The following is a 27449-nucleotide window of genomic DNA, read 5'->3' on the forward strand; positions in this document are numbered from 1 at the left end:
ATGGATACTGGGGGTGCGGTCCAAGAGCTCTGTGAAGAACTCACCTGTCCCATCTGCCTGGAGTATTTCAGGGACCCAGTGAGCATCACTGAGTGCGGCCACAATTTCTGCCAAGTCTGCCTGACCCAGAGCTGGGGGGACTTGGGGGCAGAAGCTTCCTGCCCTCTGTGCAGAGAAAGAGTTCAGCAAAGGAACCTGCAGCCAAATCAGCAACTGGCAAATGTTGTGGAAATGTTTAAGAAAATCAGTCTTCAAAGAGGAAATGGAGAAGAAGCAAAGGAGAGGGTCTGCAAGAAACACCAGGAGCGTCTCAGCCTTTTCTGCCAAAATGACGAGATCCTCATCTGCATAGTCTGCAAGAGGCAGAAGGAGCACAAAGATCACAAGGTGATTCTTGACCACGAAGCTTCCTGGCAATACAAGGTAGGAAATTTGTGTGAATCCTGGTGTTGGCATTGCTGATCAACAGGTGGGGCCTGAAGTTCTCCAGGAATTATGTAGTTTATCCTTGGCTACAGAGACCAGTTTTCCTAGGGGGAATGCCCACTTAATCCAAAGGTGCACTCTATGGCATTATACTACACTGAGCTCCAGTCCCAACCCTCCCCAGCCTCTGGTCCCAAATCTCCAAGAATGTCTCAGCCCAGGCAACCATACCTGATGTTGATGGGCAAGCACTAAGAGCAGCAGGCTCTGATCTGGAGAGGCAGGTTTTATTCCCTACTCCTCCACATGCAGCTGCTGGGTGATCTTGGGCCAGTCGCAGTTCTCAGAACTCTCAGCTCCACCTGTCTCTCAGGGTAAATCTTGTGGGGGAGAGAAGGGAAGGAAGATTATAAGCCGCTCTGAGACTCAGTAGAGAAAAGTAGGGTATCAAAACCTACTCTTCTTCTCTTCCTAGAAATGAAGAAGACTGCAGATTTATATCCCACCCTTCTCTCTGAATCAGAGAATCAGAGCGGCTTACAATCTCCTTTATCTTCTCCCCCCACAACAGACACCCTGTGAGGTGGGCGGGGCTGAGAGGACTCTCACAGCAGCTGCCCTTTCAAGGACAATTCCTACCAGAGCTATGGCTGACCCAAGGCCATTCCAGCAGGTGCAAGTGGAGGAGTGGGGAATCAAACCCAGTTCTCCCAGATAAGAGTCCATGCACTTAACCGCTACACCAAACTGACTCTCTGTACAAAATGGGCCATCGAAAGCCACAAACTGACATGGCAACACTGAAATGACAAATGCCACTGAACTCACTTGATTCTCCCCCCCCCCCCGCCACCCCCCACACACAAAGTCCAAGCACACAGGCAGGGAGAGTGTACAGCGCCTCATGCAGAACACCTCATGGCACCATTCAAAGGTCTTCAGGCCACTGATTGATTCTTACTTCCCTGAGCACCAGGATCCTCCAAGCAAAGGATTTCCTGTAGACAGAGAATGAATCCATGGGCAGCACAAAAATGAAGCAAATTGAACACTCGTGGTACAGAGTGGTAAGCTGCAGTACTGCCATCCAAGCTCTGCTTATCACCCCAGAGTCGGAAATGACTGGTGCTTGCACAGGGGACTACCTTTACCTTTTATACTTTAGTCAAGGCAAGAGCAGGACTACAAAAAAGGAATGAGCGGGAGCGGCCGAGGGTTTTTTTTTTTGTGATAGGAACTCCTTTGCGTATTAGGCCACGCACCCCTGATGTAGCCAATTCTCCTTGAGCTTATAGTAGGCCCTTTACTAAGAGCCCTGTAAGCTCTTGGAGGATTGGCTACATCAGGGGTGTGTGGCCTAATATGCAAAGCAGTTCCTACTACAAAAAAAGCCCTGATGAGTGCCATTCTAGTTACAACAGGTCTCCCGCAGTACGCTCTGTTCTGGACATTCATAGATAGGATTGCGAGCTCTGGGTTGGGAAATACTTTGAGATTTGTGGGGGGGGGGGGGCGGTGGAGCCCGAGCAGGGTGGGGTTTGGAGAGGGGAGGGACTTCAATGGGGCCATTTTCTCCAGGAGAGCTGATCTCTGTTACCTGGAGATCAGTTGTAATAGTAGGTGAACTGCGGCTATCACCAAGTTGGCAACCCTGGCTCACCTGGAGAGATGTTTGAGGTGTGAACTAGATAAAGCATTGCTGGGAGATCTGTGAAGGGATCTGAGAGCCAGTGGTTTGGTGCAGTGGTTATGAGCAGTGGACTAATCTTGAGAACCAGGTTTGATGCTGGGTGACCTTGAGTCAGTCATAGTTTTCTCCAGGGCTTTTTGTGAGCAGGAACACACAGGAACGCAGTTCCAGCTGGCTTGGTGTCAATATGCAAATGAGTTCCTGCTGGGCTTTTTCTGCATAAAAAGCCCTGGTTCTCAGAGCTGTTCTCTCGAGAGCAGTTCTCTCAGAGCTCTCGCAGCCCCACCTACCTCACAGGGTGTCTGTTGCAGGGAGAAGAGGGGAAGGAGATTGTAAGCCATTCTGAGACTCAAGAATGAAGAGTGGGGTATATATCCATGTTTATTAGTAAATGAAGAGCCCCATGGCCAGAGTGATAAAGCTGCAGTACTGCAGTCCTAAGCTCTGCTCACGACCTGAGTTCAATCCTGACGGAAGCTGGGTTCAGGTAGCTGACTCAAGGTAAATTCAGCCGTCCATCCTTCCGAGGTCAGTAAAATGAGTACCCAGCTTGCTGAGGGGAAAGTGTACAGGACTGGGGAAGGCAATGGCAAACCACCCCAAAAATAAGTCTGCCGTGAAAATGTTGTGAAAGCAACGTCATCCCAGAGTCGGAATTGACTGGTGCTTGCACAGGGGACTACCTTTACCTTTTTTTAAATTAGTAAATAGCTGCTATGGATGGGTGTGGGAGGCTGATTCAGACCAGGGATGCTATATGAAGCTCCTGCTGTATGATCTCCAGAGCAGGTGGTAGGCCAGTTGGGGCAAATAAGGCAACCCATAAATTTCCCCCAGCAGGTAAGGTTGCTGTGAGGCAAAGCATCCCTGGCTCCCCTCCCCCGGCCCCGGGTTAATGTGAATGGTAAGGGGTTTGTTCCATCCTGCAGGTGTTTACTAATTAATCTCTCAGCCTACATAGCTTTTATCATCTTCAAGGCCAGAGCAAGAAGAGCGATAATAATCTCCTCATGAGAACCTGTGGTCCACAGGATGGGAGGTAGGAGGTAAGGAGTGAGGAGGCAATTTTCTAGAGGATTCCAGTAATACTGTGTGTTGATTGGGTACTAGAAGGGCTTTTTTTGTAGCAGGAACTTTTTTGCATATTAGGCCACACACCCCTGATGTAACTAATCCTCCAAGAGCTTGCAGGGCTCTTAGTACAGGGCCTACTCTAAGCTCCAGGAGGACTGGCTATATCAGGGGTGTGTGGCCTAATATGCAAATGAGTTCCTGCTAAAAAAAAAAGCCTGTGCTATCATCACCTGATATTGCTTGGCCAAAAGTTAATTGAGCTAAGAACCTGGAAAAGCAGGCTAGCTTGGATTCTGATGAACTGAGGGCCTGGATGATGATATGCTTATATTGCAGTAAACAGCAATGTAGAGATGCATCAGCCATGCCCTTTGACTCTTGGACTTAAGGTCTGTGCCGTCTAACACAGGTCACAGAATGTGTTAGATAGTTAAGCCAGCTTTCTTGTTTTTCTGCCATACAACATTAGAGCATTGTGTTGCCTGTAGAACAATTCTTTGTTTTTACATAAATTAAATAAAACTTCCTATTTTAAAAAATATAATACAGAAAGGTTTGGTTATTTGTGCACATCCTCCCTGGGGACCCACAAGGTTCAGCTTTGGACTCATTGACAGATGCCATCTCCTGTTTGGCAAATTCCACAAAATTTGAGGTGGAGTCTAGGGAGGGCAGTATTTTAGGAGGGGAGGGAGATCAGCAGGAACATAGAATCATAGAGTTGGAAGGGACCTTTAGGGTCATCTAGTCCAACCCCCTGCACAATGCAGGAAATTCACAAACATTTCCCCCTAAATTCACAGGATCTTCATTGCTGTCAGATGGCCATCTAGCCTCTGTTTAAAAACCTCCAAGGAAGGAGAGCCCACCACCTCCCAAGGAAGCCTGTTCCACTGAGGAATCGCTCTAGGTCAGGAAGTTCTTCCTAATGTTGAGCCGGAAACACTTTTGATTTAATTTCAACCCATTGGTTCTGGTCCTACCTTCCAGGGCCACAGAAAACAATTCCACACCATCCTCTCTATATGACAGCCCTTCAAGTACTTGAAGATGGTGATCATATCACCTCTCAGCTGCCTCCTTTCCAGGCTAAACATCCCCAGCTCCTTCAACCTTTCCTCATAGGACTTGGTCTCCAGACCCCTCACCATCTTTGTCACCCTCCTCTGGACCCGCTCCAGCTTCTTAAAATGTGGTGCCCAAAACTGAACACAATACTCCAGGTGAGGTCTTACCAGAGCAGAGTAAAGCCATACCATCACATCATGTGATCTGGACGCTATACTTCTGTTGGTACAGCCCAAAATTGCATTAGCCTTTTTAGCCACTGCATCACACTGTTGACTCATGTTCAGCGTATGACCCACTAAGACCCCTAGATCCTTTTTGCACATACTACTGTTAAGACAAGTCTCCCCCATCCTATAACCATGCATTGGATTTTTCCTACCTAAATGCAGAACTTTACATTTATCCCTGTTAAAATTCATTTTATTGATTTTAGCCCAGTGTTCCAGCCTATCAAGGTCATCCTGTATCCTGTCTTTTTCTGTTTGCAACCCCTCCCAATTTAGTATCATCGGCAAATTTAATAAGCATTCCCTCTATTCCTTCATCCAAATCATTGATAAAGATGTTGAACAAAACAGGTCCCAGGACACTCCACTTGTCACTCCTCTCCAAGAGGATGAGGAACCATTCACAAGCACTCTTTGGGTGCGATCTGTAAACCAGTTACAGATCCACCTAATGGTAACAGGATCCAAACCACATTTTACCAACTTGTCAACAAGGATAGTATGTGGAACTTTATCAAAAGCCTTACTGAAATCAAGATAAACGATGTCTACAGCATTCTCCCGATCCAGCAAGGTAGTCACTTTCTTAAAAAAAGAGATCAGGTTAGTCTGAAATGACTTGTTCTTGAGAAAACCATGCTGGCTCTTAGTAATCACATCCATTCTTTCTAAATATTCCAGGACCAACTGTTTGATGATTTGTTCTAAAACTTTTCCAGGTATAGGCGTCAAGCTGACGGGTCGGTAGTTACCCGGATCGTCTTTTGTCCCCTTCTTGAAGATGGGGACAACATTCGTCTGCCTCCAATCTTCCGGCACCTCTCCGGTTCTCCAAGAATTCTCAAAAATAATAGCCAGAGGCTCAGAAATTACATCCGCAAGCTCTTTTAGAATCCTTGGATGCAATTCATCTGGCCCTGAGGACTTAGTTTCATTTAAAGAAACTAGGTGTTTATGTACTACCCCCATGCTGATCCTAGGTTGGAACTTCATACCCTCCTTATATGTTCTGTTTTTGCCATGTTGAGCACCATTTCCCTCAGAAGAGAAGACTGAGGAAAAGTAGAAATTGAGCAGTTCCGATCTCTCTTCATTACCTGTTACAAATTCATTTTCTTGCCCTCGCAATGGGCCTACCGTGTCCTTGCTCTTTTTCTTACTCTGAACATAAGAAAATAACCCTTTTTTTGGTGTTTTTAGCATTTTTGGCCAGCCTAAGCTTATACTGAGCTATAGCTTTCCTAACTTTTTCTCTACAAGCACTGGTGATTTTTTAATATTCATCCTTGGTTATAAGGCCCACCTTCCAATAAAGGAGTCTTTTTTATTTCTCAAGTCTTTAGAGAGCTATGGAGCCACTTCGGCTTTTTTAGGCTTTTTCCATTTTTTCTTCTCATAGGAATCATCTGTGATTGAGCTTTCAGTATTTCACTTTTAAGGAACTCCCATCCCTCCTGAACCCCCTTCCTCCTAAGTATTTCTGACCATGGGTTTTTACCCACATGACATCATAGAGTCTGAAGCTGCCCTTTCCTCCAGGGAAACTGCTCTCTATGGAAATCAGTTGGGCTTTTTTTATAGCGGGAACTCCTTTGCTTATTAGGCCACACCTCCCTGATGTAGCCAATTCTCCAAGAGTTTACAGGGCTCTTAGTACAGGGCGTACTGTAAGCTCAGGGGTGTGTGGCCTATTATGCAAAGGAGTTTCTACTACAAAAAAAGCCCTGTTATTCTAGGAGAGCTGCAGACCCCTTGAGACTGGTAACTCCCAGCAGGTCCTAAGGGCCCCAGAGTCCTATGGGCCCCAGTGAAGGCCTTGAGTAAGGAGAAAGCTGCACTTTGCTCTAGGTATGACTCATCCAGAAGCAGTTCAGCTGAAGCAGGGTTTGGCACATGTGTATGTGATTTCCTCTCTATTGTGTAATGGTTATTCTGACTGCTGCTTTGTTATGTCTGTTAGTTGACCTTGAAGCATACTTCATTGCCCTCCAGGACCCTGATACCTACATTCCAATTGGCTGATCTTTTAGAACCAGCCAATCGGGACATGAGGCATATCTCTCAGGAAATGCAAATAAAGGATCCTGAAGAGACCATTAGGGTGGATTGCTGCCCACTTAAGGGGGCGTGTTTAACTCAGGACAAATGGATATAAGGAGTGATGTGGCCTGTTTGTGTTCAGTTCTGCTCTTGTTCAATAAACTTTCTTGCTGATCTCAAGTTGGCTGAACTCACTATATAATATTTTCCCTGAGAATTGAATCCAGACTCTGACCTTTCCCATCTAACCGAGCCAATACATTATGCGGCACATGGCTTTCTCTGCCAGCCTCAGGATTTTTAATAAGTTTCTGAAGAGGAATCAAAATCAAATTTCTGTTTTCTTTTCAGGATAAAATTTGTAGCTGCCTGGAAATTCTGACGATGAAGAGAGAAAGAATCCTGGTATGCAAAGCAAACATAGAAAGGGAAAGCCGAGAGCTGCTTGTAAGTGTCCTGTGTTATTGAGAAGTGAGACTTGAACAAAGTTTGCCCCATCAGGTCCCAAAAATGGAACAGTAGGGAGGCAGGAGTCCCTTCTCCCTTGCCCCCAGCTGTGAACCTGGAGCCTGCTGGTACTTCAGAGATATTTTTGGGATATTTTGTAGAACTCCTTTGCATATTAGCCACACACCCCTGATGTAGCCAATCTCCAAGAACTTATAGGGCTCTTATAACAGGGCCTACTGTAAGCTGTTGGAGGACTGGCTACCAATGTTCCCTCTAAGCTGCAGAGTCTTGTGAGCAAAAATTCTACTTTGTGAGTTATTGGTATTAAAGTTGTGAGCTATTGGCATGAAAGTTGTGAGCTACTGCATAAATCATATTGCTGTGGGGCCATTTTTCCTGAACTGAGACAAAAATGTGTGAGCTGGAGGCTAAAAATCTGTGAACTGGCTCACGCTAACTCATCTTAGAGGGAACACTGCTGGCTACATCAGGGGTGTGTGGCCTAATATACAAAGGAGTTCCTGCTACAACAAAAGCCCTGCAAAAAACATTGCCTGTGGGGACACATAGCTGCAGAATGGTTGTAAATCCCCATGGCAAACTCAAATAAAGCATAATGTGTAGCTCAAAAGGAGAAGCGCAAGGTGTTGGCAGAGGGGCGGGGGAGTGGAGGATCCACGTGGTGTGTCCGCCAGCACAAGGGAATGGTGGAACGAAGCTCAGCATTCAGAATGGCAGTGCTAAGCTCTGTATTTCACACACATCCTGGTCCTTGTAACAAACACTGAAAGGTAAAAAAATTCCCCTTAACTCCAGAATGACCAGCCTACCTGTAGAGAACTTATTATGACTGGGCCTTTATAAGATCTGTTAGAAACAGGGTTCCCCCTGAACTCAAAAGAACCAAGTCAGGTAGATCCATTTCCAAAAGTTTTACTGAACAGTAAGGAGCTGTACAACAGGACAAGCTCGAGTTATTGAATACAATGTATATTTTATCCTAAACACCGGCTGGTAAGTCCCTCCCCTGTTCTCCATTGGCTAAGGTACTTAGACGTTATAGCCTTCTCATCCCCCGATCATATATAACTACACATTAGCTCCTTATTATGAACCCCTCTTTTATCATACATTGCATGATCATGTAAATGAAGCAATTACCTATGATGTACGTTAGTGAAGATTTATGAAATCATTAAGCATGCTCAGTCTCTACCTATCCCTCCCCTGACCTTTTGAACTTTCCCATTTTCATTTTTGCCTGCCAAAACCTCTATCTTATCACTTAGCTTTGAAGGTCCAAGTGATGTCTGGTACTGAAGCCATCTTCACCTCTTTAGAATTTCACTTCTGTAAAATAACTGTGCTGGCTGAATTTAACCCTACTTACTTATCCAAATTCATTTCCCTCAGATCTTAGGGAGGCACTCTTTACCTCTTGAATGTTGATATGATAGCTCTGGGGGGGAAGTCAGAAGTACTCTACAGGGCTTTTTTTTGTAGTAGGAACTCCTTTGCATATTAGGCCACAACCCCTGATGTAGTCAATCCTCCTGGAGCTTACAATAGGTCCTGTACGAAGAGCCCTGTAAGCTCTTGGAGGATTGGCTACATCAAGGAGGTGTGGCCTAATATGCAAAGGAGTTCATGCTACAAAAAACCCCCTGCTTCTGATAGAATTGTCATAATTTTCTGCATTCCTGACGTGGACCTCCTTTTTCCCTACCTTTCCATCTGTGCTGCAGGAGCAAACAGAAACAGTGAGGAAAGAGATTGTGGCTGAGTTCAGACAATCACACCAGTCCCCGGGGGAACGAGAGAAACTTTTGCTGGCCCAGGCAGAACAGGTAGAAGAAGAGATCGCAAGAAAAAGGGATGAACACCTGTCTAGGCTCTCTGTAGAACTCGCCTCTTTACAAAATATCATCCAAGAGATGGAGAAGAAGATTCACCAGCCAGCAACTGAACTCCTACAGGTAAGAGTGTGGCAGAAACTGTGCAGCCTTCTCTCCAGAAGAGTCCAGACCTTTGTTTGTTGCCATCCATGTTTTGAGTTCCTAGTCATTTTGGAAACTCACTTCTCATGTTTTTGGGGTTACTTCAGCATGTGACCATGGTACGCATTTTCACATCCTGAAACAGCCCTAGGGTGCTGATATTTGGCCTGTTAAGGAAACATATATGTCATTATAGGGCGTGGGTGGCAAAACTTGCTTAACCTAAGAGCCACATAGAATAAATGTCAGATGTCTGAGAGCCAAAAGACATAAATGTCAGATGTCTGAGAGCCACAAGACATGAACATCAGATGTTTGAGAGAGGAAGGAAAGATGGAAGGAAGGAGATGGGGAGAAGAGGTAGAAAGAAAGCAACTTTAACTTTAAATGCATTTTCCAAGCTGCCAGCTGGCTTGGCTTGGAACAATGATTTAAAGAGACAAATAGCTTCTCCAAGCTGGCCAGCAGGGCAATAAAGGTTTCAAGAGCCACACACTATGTGTGAAAGAGCCACACGTGGCTCCCGAGCCACAGTTTGGCCACCCCTGTTATAGGGTTATGCATCAATTTCTCCAACAGGGCAAGTATTTCTCTCATTCACTGTGTAGTGAATATTAACCCCATTAGGTCCCTCTGACTTCTAGTATTTTGCAAGAGGAAGAGAAAAAGTTCTTTCTGTTTTGGGAAGGGTCTGTGGCTCAGTGGAAGAGACTCCAGTTGGCATGCAGAAAATCCTAGGTTCAAGCCCTGGCACCCCCATTAAAAGGACCAGGCAATAAAGTGATGTGAAAGACCTCTGTCTGAGATCTTAGAGAGCTGCTGCCTGTCTGAATAGACAATAATGATCTTGATGGACCAACAATCTCATACAGTATAAGGCAGCTTCTTGTACATTCATGTCCCCTTTATTAACATCCTCCAATTTTCATAATCCTCTATCATATTCCTCCTTTTATCCTTTTTCTAAGCCCCCAGCTTCCTTATTTTTTCTTGTAGGAATGATGCTCCAACCCCTTAATCATGGTGGTTACCTTTTTCTTTACCCTTTTCAGTTCTATGATGTTCATTTGGAAGAGAGGTGATCAGAGCTGTACGCAGTATTCCAAACACAACTGCACATAACATCTACACAAGGGCAATATTGCTGTTTTATTCCAGACTCTAGCACAGATTTGTGCTTTTCATCTCTGCCTTGTACCAGCTCCACATATTTTTTGAGATATCCACCCTCTCCATCCTATGCCAGTCTCTTTCCTGGTCAGTCATCCCTGGGAGATTTCGAGGCAGGGACAGGGGGTGGAAATGACATCACACAATGTCATTTCTGCTTCTGAACCTTTCTCCTGCCAGTCCAGGGAGCAAGGAAGATGATGGGTGTGCCAACAGGCACCCTTCAAACAGAAGTGGGAAAGTAGAGAGCCTAATCACTGACCACTCAGATTTATATGCCAAGTAAGGAATCTTTTTACCTCAGCGTATCTCCCTGGAATTGAACCACATTAGCCATCCTTGCATCCTCTTGGTTTTGAAGGTACTTTCCCCTTACCTATGGTAATCTGAGTTGAGTTATTGCAGATTTTAGTAACTTCCAAGATTCTCCAGACATCCAAGAGGAAAAGGGCAATATGAAATATCATATCATTCAAGACTGCTCATTTTCAACAAGACAGTGTTGGGGTTGGGACTTGGGATACCCTCAATAAATATGTAACATAACTTAGGTTTTGAAGTGTGCTTCCCTGTACTGCATTTCAGTCACACTTGCTTTTGCCTCATTATTAAAAAGGTAAAGGTAGTCCCCTGTGCAAGCACCAGTCGTTTCCGACTCTGGGGTGACGTTGCTTTCACGTTTTCATGGCAGACTTTTTATGGAGTGGTTTGCCATTGCCTTCCCCAGTCATCTGCACTTTCCCCCCAGCAAGGCTGGTTACTCATTTTACCGACCTCGGAAGGATGGAAGGCTGAGTCAACCTTGGAGCTGGCTACCTGAACCAGCTTCCGCCGGGATCGAACTCAGGTTGTGAGCTGAGGGCTCTGACTGCAGTACTGCAGCTTTACCACTCTGCACCATTGGGCTCACATGCCTCATTATTACCTCATGGATAATTTCCCCCACAAATATATAACCCTGAGATGGATAAACCCAATGGATAGAGGGCATCACCTTTAAGATCTCAGGTGTGTGGTCTGTGGCAGGCACTGAGCCACTTCGGTGGGAAGGGCGGGATATAAATAAAAATATAAATAAATAAATAAATAAATAAATAAATAAATTTCCCTCTTCTTTCTCTCTTTTCCCTCCAGGATGTCAGAAGCACCTTGCAGAGGTAAGTGGATCAAGCTCATTTCCCTTCAGGATCCTGTCTCATCTTGCCTGCCTGCACCCTCCTTCTGTCCCCAATTCACCTCCCTCTTTCTCATTATTGTTCGTTTTTGCCACTTGAGAGTTCTGGATCAGATGGATGATAAACCTTGTTTCTCTCCAGGTGTGAGGAGAAGAAGACGTTTGAGGATCCAGTGGCTTTTCCTCCTGCATTAAAGCAGAAAATCTGGAACATCTGTGACCTCAAAGTTTTACTGAAAGGTGTCACAAAGCAGTTCAGAGGTAATGAAGATGAGACACTTGCTGCCACCATCATATCCAAGCTCCACTGCCTTGACCTGGGGGATGACTACACCTCTAGCAAGAAGTTCATTGCCTCCAATGGGAAGGATCAGGATCATAGATGGGATCATGATGACTGCTCCAAAGAGAAACACCGATATTGTGAGAAGGAACGAGATAAGGAAAAGGATTTACGCCCTTCAACTAATTTGGCACTCATTACTGGTGTTGGGTTGCCTTCTTTAAAGCCAACTGTATTTTCACAGGGTATAAACCCGTTTACAAACCTACCACACACACCTCGCTATTATGAGATCTTAAAGAAACGGCTTCAGCTCCCTGTCTGGGAGTATAAGGAAAGGTTTACCGATATCTTGATCAAGCACCAGTCTTTTGTACTTGTTGGTGAGACGGGTTCTGGTAAAACAACACAGATCCCTCAGTGGTGTGTTGACTATATGCGATTAGTGCCAGGACCGAAGAGAGCTGTGGCATGTACCCAGCCCAGGAGAGTTGCCGCAATGAGTGTGGCGCAGCGTGTTGCTGATGAAATGGATGTGATATTGGGTGAGGAAGTGGGTTACTCCATTCGATTTGAAAACTTCAGTACAGCAAAAACTATTCTCAAGTACATGACTGATGGTATGTTACTGCGTGAAGCTATGAATGACCCTTTGCTGGAACGCTATGGTGTAATAATTCTTGACGAAGCTCATGAAAGAACTTTGGCTACTGATATTCTGATGGGAGTTTTGAAAGAGGTTGTAAGGCAAAGGCCTGACTTAAAGGTTATAGTTATGAGTGCTACTCTAGATGCCAGGAAGTTTCAAATTTATTTTGATAACTGTCCTCTCCTCACTGTCCCTGGTCGTACGCATCCCGTGGAGATCATTTATACTCCAAAACCAGAGAGAAATTACCTTGAGGCAGCTATTCGTACAGTAATCCAGATTCACATATGTGAAGAAGAGGAAGGAGATATTCTTCTCTTCCTTACTGGCCAAGGGGAAATAGATGAAGCCTGTAAGAGAATAAAGTGTAAAATTGATGGTCTGGGCCCTGAAGTTGGTGACCTTAAAATCATTCCATTATATTCGACACTTCCACCACAGCAGCAGCAGAGGATTTTTGAGCCGCCCCCTCCGAAAAAACCAAATGGTGCAATAGGACGAAAAGTGGTTGTGTCTACTAATATTGCTGAGACCTCATTAACAATAGATGGCGTGGTGTTTGTTATTGATTCTGGACTGGCTAAGCAAAAGGTGTACAATCCTCGTATAAAAGTGGAATCTCTCCTGGTGACTGCAATAAGCAAATCTTCTGCTCAGCAGAGGGCTGGCCGTGCAGGTCGAACTAGGCCAGGAAAATGTTTTCGACTGTATACAGAAAAGACCTACAACACTGAAATGCAGAACATCACCTATCCAGAGATTCTGAGATCTAATTTGGGCTCTGTGGTATTGCAGCTGAAGAAATTTGGTGTAGATGATTTGGTTCACTTTGATTTTATGGATCCACCAGCTCCAGAAACCTTGCTGAGAGCCCTAGAGCTTTTGAATGACCTGGATGCTTTGAATGAAGATGGAGACTTGACTGAATTGGGATCCATGATGGCAGAATTTCCCCTCAATCCACAGCTGGCTAAAATAGTTATTGCAAGTTGCAACTACAACTGTTCTAATGAGATTCTATCTATTGCAGCCATGTTGTCAGTCCCACCGTGTTTTGTTCGCCCCACGGAAACCAAGAAAGCAGCAGACGAGGCCAAGATGAAGTTCGCCCACACAGATGGAGATCATTTGACTTTGCTGAATGTCTACCATGCTTTCAAACAAAATCATGAATCGGATCAGTGGTGTTGCGACAACTTCATTAACTACAGGTCCCTGATGTTTGCAGACGATGTACGCCAGCAGCTGTCACAAATCATGGACAGACTGAATTTGCCACATCGAAGCACAGACTTCACAAGCAGAGACTATTACATCAATATAAGAAAAGCATTGGTTAGTGGTTACTTTATGCAAGTGGCACATTTAGAACGGACAGGACACTATCTAACAGTGAAAGAAAACCAGGTAGTACAGTTGCATCCTTCCACAGTTCTTGGTCACCAACCTGAATGGGTGCTTTACAATGAATTCATTCTTACCACAAAGAACTACATTTTCACTTGTTCAGCCATCAAGCCAGAATGGTTGGTGAAAATTGCCCCTCAATATTATGACATGAGCAGTTTCCCACAGTGTGAAGCAAAGAGACAACTGGACCTCATCATTGCTATCATTGATGCCAAAAATGATGATGATGATTCTGATTTATATCAAGCCCTATACTCTGAATCTCAGAGTCTCAGAGTCTCAGAGCGGTCACAATCTCCTTTACCTTCCCCACCACCACAACAGACACGCTGTGAGGTAGGTGGGGCTGAAAGAGCTCTTACAGCTGCTGCCCTTTCAAGGACAACTCTGCGAGAGCTATGGCTCAACCAAGACCGTCCCATCAGGTGCAAGTGGAGGAATGAGGAATCAAACCCGGTTCTTCCAGATAAGAGTCCACGCACTGAACCACTACACCAAACTGGCTCTCCAGACTGGCTCTCCAATAAAAGATTATGTGCTGTCTCTTAGTCTCAGACTTCAGAGGGGGACTATAGAGTCAGACAGATAGGCTAGGATCCTGATCATCCTTCCTTTCCATTGCTCTGATGCTATCCCTTTGATGTGTAGATTGCTTCTTTCAGGAAAACATCCTTCCAGTTTTGACACCTTAACTCTGCACTGTGTCAGTCTTCTCCATCTTGGCACCATGAGACATGCTTCCTGCATCTCTGTCCATTCTAGTTAGTTAGATTAGATTAGAACACTGTCTAGAATGTAGTTCCTTACAATAAAGGACTCATATTACTTTGCAAAGATAAAAAGTCTCCAGTAGCAGCTCTAGGTGGAACAGCGCTCAAGGCAGGGTGCCCTGCACCCTCCAGAAGTGATGGGGAGCAGCCACACGCCTTCACCTCAGAGTGCACTGTGAGGCTGCCTTAGCTCCGCCCCTGTGTCTGATATAGCCGGCAGAGCAACAGGCAGCCTCGCTGTACACTCTGCAGTGCAGGTGAGGCTTCTCCCCCTGCTTTTCTCGTTATTTCCCTCACCACGGAGGTGAAGATGGATGGGAGGAACCAACCATCACCCTCCTGAGGCCCACACTGGCACCCTTGCCAGGCTTGTACCCCAGGCAGCTGCCTAGTGCAATGGCTGGCTGTGAAAGGCTCCTGTCAGCACACACAAACCAGAGAGACTCTGCTGTGTTATACTTTGCTGTATTATGTGCCTTGAACACTCTGCTAACTCAATAGTCCCTCAGTTGTCAGACTTCAGTTCAACGAATACTCACAGTACAGAATGGATTATTTCAACTGAAGTTGCTCAGAGGACAGCTTGACACCAAGACAGCCAGAACTGAGTTCCTGTGAATTCCTGCTCAAAAAAGCCCTGCTTATATTGGAAAAGCTCATTAATGTTTTTACAGTTTATTGGAAATGCTTCTAAAATGTGATTATTGACCATAGTATGCATGATCTGTTGACATTCCTTTTAGAAGTGAAATGTTACAACTCATGTAGATACAATCTTCAATCTTCAGTGCAGATTTCAATAAAGCTTCAGCTTCAATGCTACAGACTTCAACAAAGGCTATTTATTCTTTCAAAAGAAGATGCAAAGATTCTTCATGGGACATTATATCAGCACAGCAGATTTCACATCGTGTAAATAATCTGAATACTAATTCAGAAGATTAACTATGAAACCATTTTGCTTAAAATTGTTCCTGTCGCTTTATTTTAGAGTTAGATTTTCTGAAATTTTACAAAAGTATCTTTTTAATCTTCAGAATCATTACCCTGCATAGAGACAAGGGCCCTTTCTGCACTCGGGTTTGATCTAGACAGGGCTTTTTTGCTAGACCACACCCAACACTAAGTCTGCCAAAACTGTGTTCCTGCTCAAAAAAAGCCCTAGATCTAGATTTTATGAGCACTGAATCCGCCTGCTACAGATCTGCATCATCCACCATGATTCTTCTTTTAAAAATTTGCTTTGCACTTTTCCAAATACCTGAAGATTTTTACTTCCGTACTTGCATTGCTTAACACGCTTCTGCAGCCACAAGCACCAGTACTTTATTAGTGGCCATGTGCCTGCAAGTTGAAGGGACAAGAAGGGAAAGGTTGGGAGTCAGGAGAGAACAAATATTTAGACAGAACTTGCTGCAAACATCCCTGTGCGGTGCACGCCTTGAAGTCAGTATGTCTCAGACTCACACCAGAGAGCACTTCCATCTGACATTATGTTGCTGTTTGGGTCTGCTAACTAGAGGTCACACACAAAGAGGCATCCTCATTTCAACATGCTTTCAATTGTCATGCTGAATGAGAACATATGCAGTAGTCACCCCCCCCCCCCAGTCCTTCTGTCTTACCTTTTTGTGTGAAGAATATGTGCAAACCTAGGAAAGCATAAGCTTAATAATAAATTTAGCTTTTCAATGGGATAGTATTTTTTTTCCCCAAATGGTGAGCACTAAAAACTGCACCTGCTGTCCTTTAAGAAGCTTTGTGCCTTACAACTTCCAGAATCAGTGCACTGGCAAGAGATGAATGAAAAGTGGCATGGAGTTCTGGGGAGGCATTTGGAAACTTGAAGGAAAACTTTTACAGTGACAACATTTAGATCCGGATCTTCAGGAAACTCCTGGTCAAAACTGCTTTTGAGAACTGCAGGGCAATTCCAGAGTGGAAGCGATGTTGGTACACATTCACACTAAACAAATGTTGAAGGTTTAAGAAACAGTGAGGCAAGACAAAACTGAAGGCGATATTGAATGTAGAATGTGGCTTTGAAATGTGCACAGAGAAAGGATTTTATGGTGAGTGTAGAAAGAGCCAAGGATGATGGTAGGCATCTAGTAAGAAAGAGAAGGGTAATTGACTCTTTCCAGAAATCCTCACTGAGAGAAAATACCATCATGATTCCTTTCAAGTGCTCAAACACTTTCTCTGTGGTATATCAGTGTGACAAAAATAAACCCTTTTACAGTCAGCTACTGTGAATAAATGGAGACAGCTTGTGTTTCGCCCAAAAGATGATTTGAAGGCGCATGGGGTCTTCTGTTTCTGGCTGTCATGAGCACGTGGATCATGTCTGACCCCTTCCTTTGCTGCCCATCTCCTTGGAAGGGAAGGAGACAGTTATAGCAACTAATTCCCCTTTTGGCAATAACAGATGCAAAGGGAATTAAAGGGAGGCTCAGCATTTTGATTGGCCTCCTTAGCAGGACAAATGGGATTGTTAAAAAATGTTTTGTGGCTTACCTTGCAACACAGAAACCATTTTCCAAAATAAAGCCGAATTCTTTTCTTTCACAGCCCTTCAGAGTTCCGCACGCCCATGATGCTTTAATACTGTCCTGCTACTTTCTCTTAGTAAGAGACTTATACTTTGAAATGGGCTTTAAGGTTTAGGTTTATGTTTTATTAAATTTATACCCTGCCCTCCCCGCTGAGGCAGGCTCAGGGCGGCTTACAACAATCATCATAAAACAATAAAAGACTAACACAATAGGGCATTATAATAATAAAATCAATTAAATTTAAAACAGTTGGTGTTAATAATATTCTGATGTTAATCAGGTTTGATGACATCAGTATTCCCTGGATTCCTCCTGCTGTGACAAGTCTCAAAGTCAATAATAATAAGTTTTTATTTATACCCCGCCCTCCCTGCTGAAGCAGGCTCAGCTGAAAGTCAGCTGAAAGCAAACAGGAAAAGTGTGGTCTTACAGGCCTTGTAGAATTGGGCGAGGTCTCACAAGGCCCTAACCTCTTCTGGCAGCTGGTTCCACTAGTGGGGGGCTGCTACTGAGAATGCAGGATCCCTGGTAGCCATCAACCTCACCTCCCTCGGCCCGGGGATCGCTAAAAGTTGTTGAGTTCCTGATCTTACTGCCCTTAGTACCCTCTTAGTACCTAAGCTGGGGATAGCAACAGTCCTAAGGCAGAGTCCTGGAGTTTTCAAAGAACTATGTCTTTGCTCCATCCCCAACTCTTTTGACATTAAAAGCAATAAGTGATAACTTGAGTTTTGATTTTAAAATCACACGGTCAATTGACTAAGCCTAAATTTTTAGCTTGGTGATCCTGCAAACAAATCTAGGGGAAGAGATTACATGCTGACCCTACTGATTGAAGACTAGCTATAGTAGCTTCCCTAGTTATCAGTAGGCTTTTGCTCCACAGGAGGATTATGATTCTAAAGGAGCAGTTTGAGGTGAGGCTGTGGGTCTCTTAAGACAGAGCTTTTGGAGAACATCTCAGAATGGCTGAGTTATGTGTCAGACTCTGCAAGGTACAAAGTCATTTCAGTTGCAACACAGCACTGGCAAAATCAAGACAATAGTCTTCTTAAGCTGCTCTTCTTTGTATTATTTACAGGATCCTCACTCTTATTATAGAAATTGTGTTGTATTTTGTACCACTGGGGGTTCACCCTGCTAAACTGAAGCCCTTCTGATGAGCCAGTCAACAAGGCAACCAAAGCCAGTTCAGCTGTCCTACTGTTCTCTTGTACCGTGGAGGGATAATCATGATGCTTTTTATAGGATAGGTGGAAGGAACCAAGGAAGAGATTTGACTGTTGCCTGTGCAAGACACAGTGCTAGCTTGTGGAGCAAATGATTATAAGAACTCTATCCATAAGTGCCTTTGGCTAAATGGGTTAGTGATATTTAATATGTTGCTTTACGTACACACACAAAATCACTTCTATTGTAGAAAAAATCGAGCAGGAACTCATTTGCATATTAGGCCACATCCACTGATGCCAAGCCAGCCGGACCTGCATTCCTCTGTGTTCTTGCTTTAAAAATGCCCTGCTTCTAGCTGTGCAACTGATGATTCCGTACAATTGCTGTCTGGAGGGGGACAGGTAAGGCTACTACTGTAAGCCCGCTTTGGTGGGGTAGGGCGGGATATAAATCGAACAAATAAATAAATAAAATAAATATCTTGTTTATCCCAAAGTGGTTTTTTTTCCCTGAGGAAAAATAAACTTGCAAGCTTTTTAAATGCAAAGTTTGTAAATTGCAATATTGGAGTCAAATAATTAAAATGATATTGGGTGTGACCACAAAAAATGAAATAAAAACTGGATCATGGAATTAAAAATGCACTAGAACGGGTCCTCAAACTTTTTAAATAGGGGGCCAGTTCACTGCCCCTTAGACTGTTGGAGGGCCGGACTGCCGTTACTGTACAAGGCCGCGGGCCATCAGTTCTCCATCTTCTGCATCTCTCTCCCTTCCCCACACCACACACCCCGGCCTGGGAACTCACCTCACCTTGGTATCACCTCACACTCTGTCTCCGCCGCCTCAGCCCAGTGCCGAAGTGTGCGTTGCTAACGTGAGTTTAGGTCGAACGTCACTTCCGGTCTGATTTTGCCATAACCCGGCGGGCCGCATAAACGTCCTCAGCGGGCCGCATCTGGCCCGCGGGCCGTAGTTTGAGGACCCCTGCACTAGAACATATAAAGTAGGATTACAACACAAAGTGCATAAAAACCCAATACACATAACAATGCAAAGCCTCCAATATTTATGTATACAAAAGGTAAAGGTAGTCCCCTGTGCAAGAACTGAGTTGTTACCTACCTATGGGATGATGCCACTTCATGATATTTTCTTGGCAGACTTTTTGTTATGGGGTGGTTTGCCATTGCCTTCCCCAGTTATCTACACTTTCCCCCCAGCAAGCTGGGTACTCATTTTACCAACCTCAGAAGGATGGAATAAGCCAACCTTGAGCCAGCTACCTGAACCCAGCTTCCACCGGGATTGAATTCAGGTCATGAACAGAGCTTGGACTGCAGAACTTCAGCTTGCCATTATTTATATATAAAGGTAAAGGTAGTCCCCTGTGCAAGCACCAGTCGTTTTTGACTCTGGGGTGACGTTGCTTTCACGTTTTCATGGCAGACTTTTTACGGGGTGGTTTGCCATTGCCTTTTCCAGTCATCTACACTTTCCCCCCAGCAAGCTGGGTACTCATTTTACTGACCTTGGAAGGATGGAAGGCTGAGTGAACCTGAGCCGGCTACCTGAACCAGCTTCTGCTGGGATCGAACTCAGGTGAAATCTGTTTTAAAGATTCATAGACAAGAGCTACAACTGTGTGTTCCCTTCATAAAAATGCCCTCCTGAACAATTCTGTTTTACATGTTACATTTTACATGTTAGTTGGTCCCAGAGCAAACTAATTTATGCAGTAGCACACAACTTTAATGACAGTGGCTCATGAAGTGGAGCTTTGGCTCACCACACTCCACAGCTTAGAGGGAGCATTGTCAGCGTCTACTCGGTTTTCTCCCCACACACAGCGGCATGAAAACTACAGAGTTTTATATAAAATGTTAATAGGGAGATTCCTTCTTATGTTGCTAGGGGTTTCAGTTATTTTACATACTCACATATAGAAACATAGAGCTGAAAAGGACCTCAAGGGTTATCTAGTCCTGCCCCCTACACAATGCAGAAAATTCCCAAGTACTTCCTATTAGAATTCTGAGTATTTACATTGCATGTCTAGGCAATGTCTAAGTTCAGGCATTATAGGGTTAAATATGTTTACCAGTTCATATTGTTTGGCTGACTCAGGAAGGGATATCTGGCTCACTGCCAATGAGATGAGAGCTGATGGAATGTTAAGGAGAGGGTTGGAAATGAGTTATAAAGAGCGGTTGGCAGCTTTGGATCTGAGGGAAGCTGACAGAGTACCAAGCTGGTTAGCAATAAATTAGGATGTAGCCTATAGTGTTATTATTTTCATCCCAGTGTCCCTATCCTGTTAGAAATAAAATATATATTTTTCAATACTAAAGATCTCTCAATTTCTTTTATGATCCAGTGGTCCATTGAACTGTCTGGGAAATTTTAAACAACATCCCTCGCAAAAATTCCCAACATGTTAAGGTGCTATCTGTGGACTCTTCCAAGTTGACTTTGACTTTCAGACAGTCACATGTCAGCTGTGAGGGAACTTGTTTCAATTCAGCAGGGCCTTTTTTTGTAGAAAAAGTCCAGCAGGAACTCATTTTCATATTAGGCAACCCCCCCCCCTATATCACCATTGTTTTTTGTAGAAAAAGCCCAGCAGAAGCTCATTTGCATATTAGGCCACACCCCCTGATGTCAAGCCAGCCTGAACTGCGTTCCTGCTCAAAAAAAAGCCCTGCAATTCAGAGAAATGGCTTCAGCTTTCAACTCCCCACCATTTTTCTGACGTCTGACCTGAAATGTCCCCACGTGTTCCTACTTGCCCCACTGAGGAGTTCACACAGTAGTAGCTCATACGTTGTAGCTCACAGTACAAGAACTCGTGGGCATTCAATGAAATTGCTGAGCGGTCAGGTTAAAATGGATAAAAGGAAGTACTTCTTCACCCAAAGGGTGATTAACATGTGGAATTCACTGCCACAGAAGGTGGTGGTGGCTACAAGCATAGCCAGCTTCAAGAGAGGATTGGATAAAAATATGGAGCAGAGGTCCATCAGTGGCTATTAGCCACAGTGTGTGTATATATATGTGTGTGTTTATACACGCACACACATATATTGGCCACTGTGTGACACAGAGTGTTGGACTGGATAGGCCATTGGCCTGATCCAACATGGCTTCTCTTATGTTCTTAAGTTCAGTTACAACAACATACAATTAAAATGTGAAATCCCATGCTTTAAAATAACAAAAGAGTAAATAATCACTTAAAAAACAACAACCATCATCTGCACATATTCCTGTTGGTTTGGGCTGCCCCTAATGATCTGCAGAAGAATTCTGGTTTGCAGTCTTGCTGGAAGGCCAGGAGGATAGAAGCCTGTTTTTCCATGAGGTACCAAGGGCTGCTTTTGAAATGATGTTTTAGAACAGGAAAACCTGGATATGTGGAAGAGTTAAGCATCCTCTTCAGCATCTCCTTTTCCCCAGCCTTTTTCCTCCCCTCCAGCTGCAGTTGCTTAAAAACAAAATGATGGATATCTGTGGTACTTCCATACAGGGCACAGGAAGCCCCCACCTTGAAGGGGAACATCCACTTGGCATGCTCATTCTAGTTGATGCTTGACATAAAATAGAAGCAAACAAACTTGTTTTTCTTCCTCTCAAAGGGAAATCTGTGGAGTCCATAGGGACACTGGTTGTCTCAATGGGGGGTGGGGAGTTCAATTCCATTTCAGCATGGCATGGAGTGGTTGGTTGCCATCTGCCATCCCCCTTCTTCTTTGGGTGGGGGCTCCCAGATCAATTTTAGAGCATCCACTTTGCATGCAGAAGGTGAAGTGTTCATTCCCTGGGGACCTCCAGTTAAAAAACAGACCAATTACTATATCCAAGTAGGCAGCCGTGTTGGTCTGTAGTAGTAGAACAAAATAGGAGTCGATTGCACCTTTAAGAGCAACTTAGTTTTATTCAGAACGTAAGCTTTCGTGTGCATGCACCCTCGTCTGAAGAAGTGTGCATGCACACGAAAACATGTTCTGAATACTTGTAAGTGAAGTGAAAATTCAGGACCTGGGAGAGCAGCTGCCTTTTCAGAGCAGACAATGCTGCCCATGGTCTGGCTCAGCACAAGGTACCTTCATGTATTAATGTATTTCAGAGGTCCCCTAACCCTTTTCAGCCTGCGGGCACCTTTTGGGCTCTGACATCAGGTGATTGGTACAGCCACAGAAGGACCACATGGGAGACAGAGCAAAGAACACACATAGAAGAAGCCCAAATACATGGAAGAAGAGAGGAAATTTCAGGCCCGCCATGGGAAAGAGGAGTCAGAGAGCGAAGAGGATATCCAACACGGTAGCTGCAGCCTTTACTGAAACAAGGTTGCCAGCCCTGGGTTGGGAATTACCTGGAGATTTGCAGGGAGGGGCCTGAGGAGGATGGAGTTTCAGGAGGGAGGGGGACTTCAGTGGGGTTTAAAGCCAGAGTCCACCTTCCAAAGTAGCCATTTTCTCCAGTTGAACTGATCTCAGTCATCTGGAGGTCAGCTGTAATAGCAGATCTCCAGCCAGCAGTCACCAATGGGGAATCCAAAATCTTCACCCGACCTGTTTCCTAAGAATTCTTGGAGACACCAGGAGAAGCATTGGCAGGCATCATGTTGGGGACTCCTGATGTCTTTAGTCAGCTCTTTAAAGGACTCTTCCCTCAGGAGCCACTGTGGTTGTAGACTCTCTGTGTGTCTCACTAGGTCCTGGGAGACCCGGGTTTGAATCCCCACCTTGCCATGGAAACTTGCTGGGTGACCTTGGGCCACTCAGAGTCTCTGAGCCTAACCTACCTAATAGGGTTGTTGTGAGGATAAAATGGAAGAGAGGAGAATAATGTCAGCTACTTTGGGTCCCTGTAGGGGGAAAAAAAGATCACATGTGCACATCTGCCCCCTAAGCCCCATCCATACTTACCTCATTTTAGGACAGGTTGGGACCAGATTAAATAGCTACTGGGAACTTCCAAATGGCCCTTGGCAGAAAAAAGGTTCCCCACCCCTGTGTTATGTGATTAGGGATATAATTGTGCAGATATGGATGAGGGAAGGAAAAGCAGGAACACTTCTGGCAGCCCTCCCTTCCCAGTTCTGAAAGTCTGGCAGTATCAGATTGTCCCTTGCCCTGTAAGAACAAAAACATTGGGAATGAAAAGGTCCACCATACATGTGTTGCTTGGGGGAAGAAAGCTTCTTCCCCCCAGATCTGGTCCCTCTGATATGGTCCTGGGAATGACAGAAAAGACAACCATTCTCAGATTCTTTCACACGCTGGGTGACTAACCACTGTGAGCAGATATCCCAGAATTTTTTGTTCTATGAAAAATTACTCACATGGAATTATGACTTCAATTTTGAACAAAGTCACAAAAGAAAAGACTTTCAGTGTTCTCCCTGCTCTGAAACCACCCTGGGAAGTTGCTAGTTGCCACCGCCCCCCCCCCCCGCCGCATTCATATTAGGAAAACAATAAAAGGGAAACTTTTATCATAGGGCTCCCCAACACAGTGCCCAGGGGCACGGTGACTAACACCTTTATTGGGGCCTGCCAATATTTCCAGAAAGTGAGTGGGGCCAGGTGGCTTCTGCCCAGTAGGGCTTCTGATTTGCCACTGAAGATCTGATTGGCTGTGCTGACAGCTTTGTTTCAGTGGCAGCTGCCACCAGGGGTGTTTTTTCATTCCTCTTTCCCAGTACATTTTTAAAAAATTTACCCCTCTTCTCCCCACACTTTGGCTTCCTTGTGTGATTCCACCTCTTGTGGCTGGTATTTTGTGGTTGCACCCACAACCCTATGTCAGAATCCCAAAGGTCCCCACAGGTTCAAAAAGGTGGGGGACCCCTGACTTAACCTCCCGTCTTGCTGCAGCCTCATTTTAACCCCTGCAAGACGGAGACTCTATTCACAGAATTTCCAGCATTGTATGAACCAAGCTTTAGAATAACCCATCAGATATTCTGTGGGCTTCTGCAAGGTCTGGGGCGATGAATGATCTGTGGGTTCAGGTTGCTGCTATACTGCTGAAGCTAAAGCAGGCAATGCTAGGGAATTCACTTGGGAGCTTCAAAAGGGGGGGGGGTCATACTTTATCATGGAGCACTGACTAGGGTCGCTGGCCAGGAATTAAAGTGGGGTGGGGGCATCTGGAGGGTGGAGACTGTGCAAATGGCCTTGCATGATGACCACCCCACTTGATTTGCTTCCACTGCTCCAAACAACAAGGCCAGAGCAGCGGCATTTGGAAACTGCAACCTGTCAGGAGTCTTGTATTGCTTCCTGCTATGGTTTTCTTCTGCCCTGTTTTCCCCTTTGTTGGTAACCATCATCACTTGCTATTCTGTGCACTGTTAGCATGTCCTCGGGACAGACTGGGAATATTTTCATCCTTCTCCCTCCCCCTCCCCACTTACCTCCATGCCTGGGAATCATTCCTTCTCCCACGCCCTCCTTTTCACACCATCTGGAGATGAGACCAGGCTGCGGCCTTGGCATTCACAGATAAGACTTGTATTTTCTGTTTAATTATACCCTGGCAATTTATGGTAGATAGGTACTGGGATGTTTCTGTTAGAGGGGTACTGGGAGGGGGGGAGCAAAAGCCCACACTTTTCAGGCCTGTTTAGTATCTGTGTGTATTCCTGTTTCAATCACACAGGGATGTTTCCCACATAGACTCCCATTTGTGTGGAAAGTAACCTCAATTTGCTGCTAACTTACAAGGATCCCATCAATGGGCTTTCAAAACCAGTGGAAAGCACAGGTGGTCTGCCATTTGCCTTTCTCTGCTGTCTTTCTTGGAGGCCTCCCATCCAAGTACTAACTATGGCTGCTGCTGCTTAGCTCCCAAGATCCTATGAGATCAGGCTATACCAGGGATGGCTGAACTTGCTTAACATAGAACTGCATAAATGTCAGAGACCCACAAGAAGGGAGGAAGGAAGGAAGGAGAGAGAGAGAAGTAGAAAGAAAACAGCTTTAACTTCAAATGCATTCTCCAAGTCACCAGCTGACTTGGCTTGGAGAAGTGATTTAAAGACACAAATGCCTTCTCCAAGCTGGTTGGCAGGTTGAGGGTGGGTTGGGCTTTGAGAGCCACACAATAGGTGTGAAAGAGCCACATGTGACTCCCAAGCCACAGTTTGGCCATCCCTGAACTCCCTTTGCTCCCTGAACTTCCATAATTGCAGTTAGTGCAGAATGCCGCTGCCCGGCTGTTATTGGGGCTTCCAAGATGGGAGCACATTCGGCCGGGGCTTCGGGGTCTGCACTGGCTGCCGATAATATACCGAGTCCGGTACAAGGTGCTGGTTATTACCTTTAAAGCCCTATATGGCCTAGGACCTGCCTACCTTAGGGACCGTCTCTCCCCACATGTTCCCCAGAGAGTACTGAGATCGGGCTCTCAAAACCTGCTCGTAATCCCCGGGCCAAAGGAGGCCCGGTTGAAATCTACCAGGGATCGGACCTTCTCAGTAACAGCACCTTACTGGTGGAACCAGCTGCTGGAGGAGGTGAGGGCCCTGCGGGACCTTGGGCAGTTCTGCAGGGCCTGCAAGACGGCCCTCTTCCGGCTGGCTTACAACTAACCGACACTGGGAATTTCGGGTGGTGGTAGGGGCATTCTGATAGACCGCTGGTTTTATGTTTATGTTTATGTTTTATTAACTTATTGTTTTAAAATGATGTTAATTGATGTTTTAAAAGCTAAACCCTATGTTAAATTGTTACGTGTTGTGAGCCGCCCTGAGCCACTTCAGTGGGAAGGGCGGGATATAAATTGAAATATAAATAAAATAAATAATGTGATAAATAACTAATTAAAGGGACATGACATTTTTCTCCAGGCCACTTGGCAACCGTAAAAAGGACTGTATTTGGTGTCATCTAGGATAGGATGAAGCATAGAGACCAGGACTGACAAATAATAAGAGGGAAATGAAGGCATATTGTGAAAGGAAGAAAGCAAATGGAGAAAAATGATGCTAATTGCTGTGAAATGTAACGTCTGTGCTGCTTAACATGCCTCGTGAATACTTATTATCTGCTTCAGTCCCTTCTGGTTGTTCCAGACTATTAAAATCCTAGCATGATGGTTACTGAATGCCCTATTTGTTAATTGTACTGACTTACTATGAGTTATCCAAAGGTGGACTATAAATGGTATATACAAACAAATAAATAAGGCTAAAGGAGATCCACAGACAAATTTATCCAGTGTTTTATAAGTATAAAGTCTGAAAGCAAGACTGCTCATAAATGTGGATAATGATGGGGGGGGGCGGCTTTCCTCTGCAATCCCGTCTCTTTGTATTATTTCAGTCTCTTTGTAGTGTTGCTGTTTTCGATTGCTTGTAACCCAGGGCAGCCGCCTCAGCAGGAATCACCTCATGACTTTTGTGCTCCTTGGATCTATCCCAGCAGCCCGTAACTACCGTATGTTCCTAGGCTTTTATAGAATGATGTGATTTTATTTTATACCAATTGTTTTTGTTAGTGAATCGATTTATTGTGCTTAAAAAAAAACTCTGTTGAAGTTGTTCAGTTTACCACAGTGGAGGGTGGGTGAGGTGGGGATTTCCTCCACGCATTGTGATTGCCAGATGGAAGTCTGGGCACAAAACTTTATTTGTGCTTTAAAAAAATCTGTTGGAAGTTCTTCAGTTCACTGTGGTTGCCACATTCAGTTGATTGCCACATTCATGGGATTACAAATAAGCAGAAATTCTGAGGCGTTTGAAGGAAGGGAAATTCCCAGGGTCTGTTTCCTAAAACATAGAAAAGTGAAACTAGTTAACTGTCTCTTTCGTTTTTCGAGGCAGGCAGGCAGGCATGGCATCTGGGGGTCCCGTGAAGGAGCTCTGCCACGAAACCACTTGCCCCATCTGCCTGGAGCATTTCAGGGACCCAGTGACCATCACCGAGTGCGGCCACAACTTCTGCCGAGCCTGCCTGACCCGCAGCTGGGGGGAGGCAGCGGCGGAGGCTTCCTGCCCGGTGTGTAGAGGAAAAGCTCAGCCAGGGAACCTCCGGCCGAATCAGCAACTGGCAAATGTCGTGGAAATAGTGAAGAAAATCCGTCTTCAGGTCGGGAAGGGGGGAGAAGCGAAGCAGGCGGTTTGCCAGAAACACCAAGAGCGCCTGAACCTTTTCTGCCAAAACGATGAGATTCTCCTCTGCGTGGTCTGCGATAGATCCAAGGAACACAAAGATCACGAGGTGATTCCTGCTGAGGAGGCTTCCGGAGAATATAAGGTAGGAAATCTGTGTGGGTCCTAG

General features: G+C 45.0%; 1 protein-coding gene across 1 annotated transcript; it reads left to right on the plus strand.

The window, feature by feature from the left end:
- Positions 1-27449, plus strand: LOC132571907 (ATP-dependent RNA helicase DHX15-like). Its single transcript, XM_060238699.1, has 7 exons — positions 1-423; positions 6880-6975; positions 8724-8954; positions 11277-11302; positions 11462-13929; positions 18515-18560; positions 26993-27449. Exons 1-7 carry the CDS (start codon positions 1-3, stop codon positions 27447-27449), a joined length of 3747 nt encoding a protein of 1248 aa, XP_060094682.1.

The sequence above is a fragment of the Heteronotia binoei genome, chromosome 5 (genome assembly GCF_032191835.1).
Source record: "Heteronotia binoei isolate CCM8104 ecotype False Entrance Well chromosome 5, APGP_CSIRO_Hbin_v1, whole genome shotgun sequence".
In the NCBI taxonomy this organism is placed as follows: Eukaryota; Metazoa; Chordata; class Lepidosauria; order Squamata; family Gekkonidae; genus Heteronotia; species Heteronotia binoei.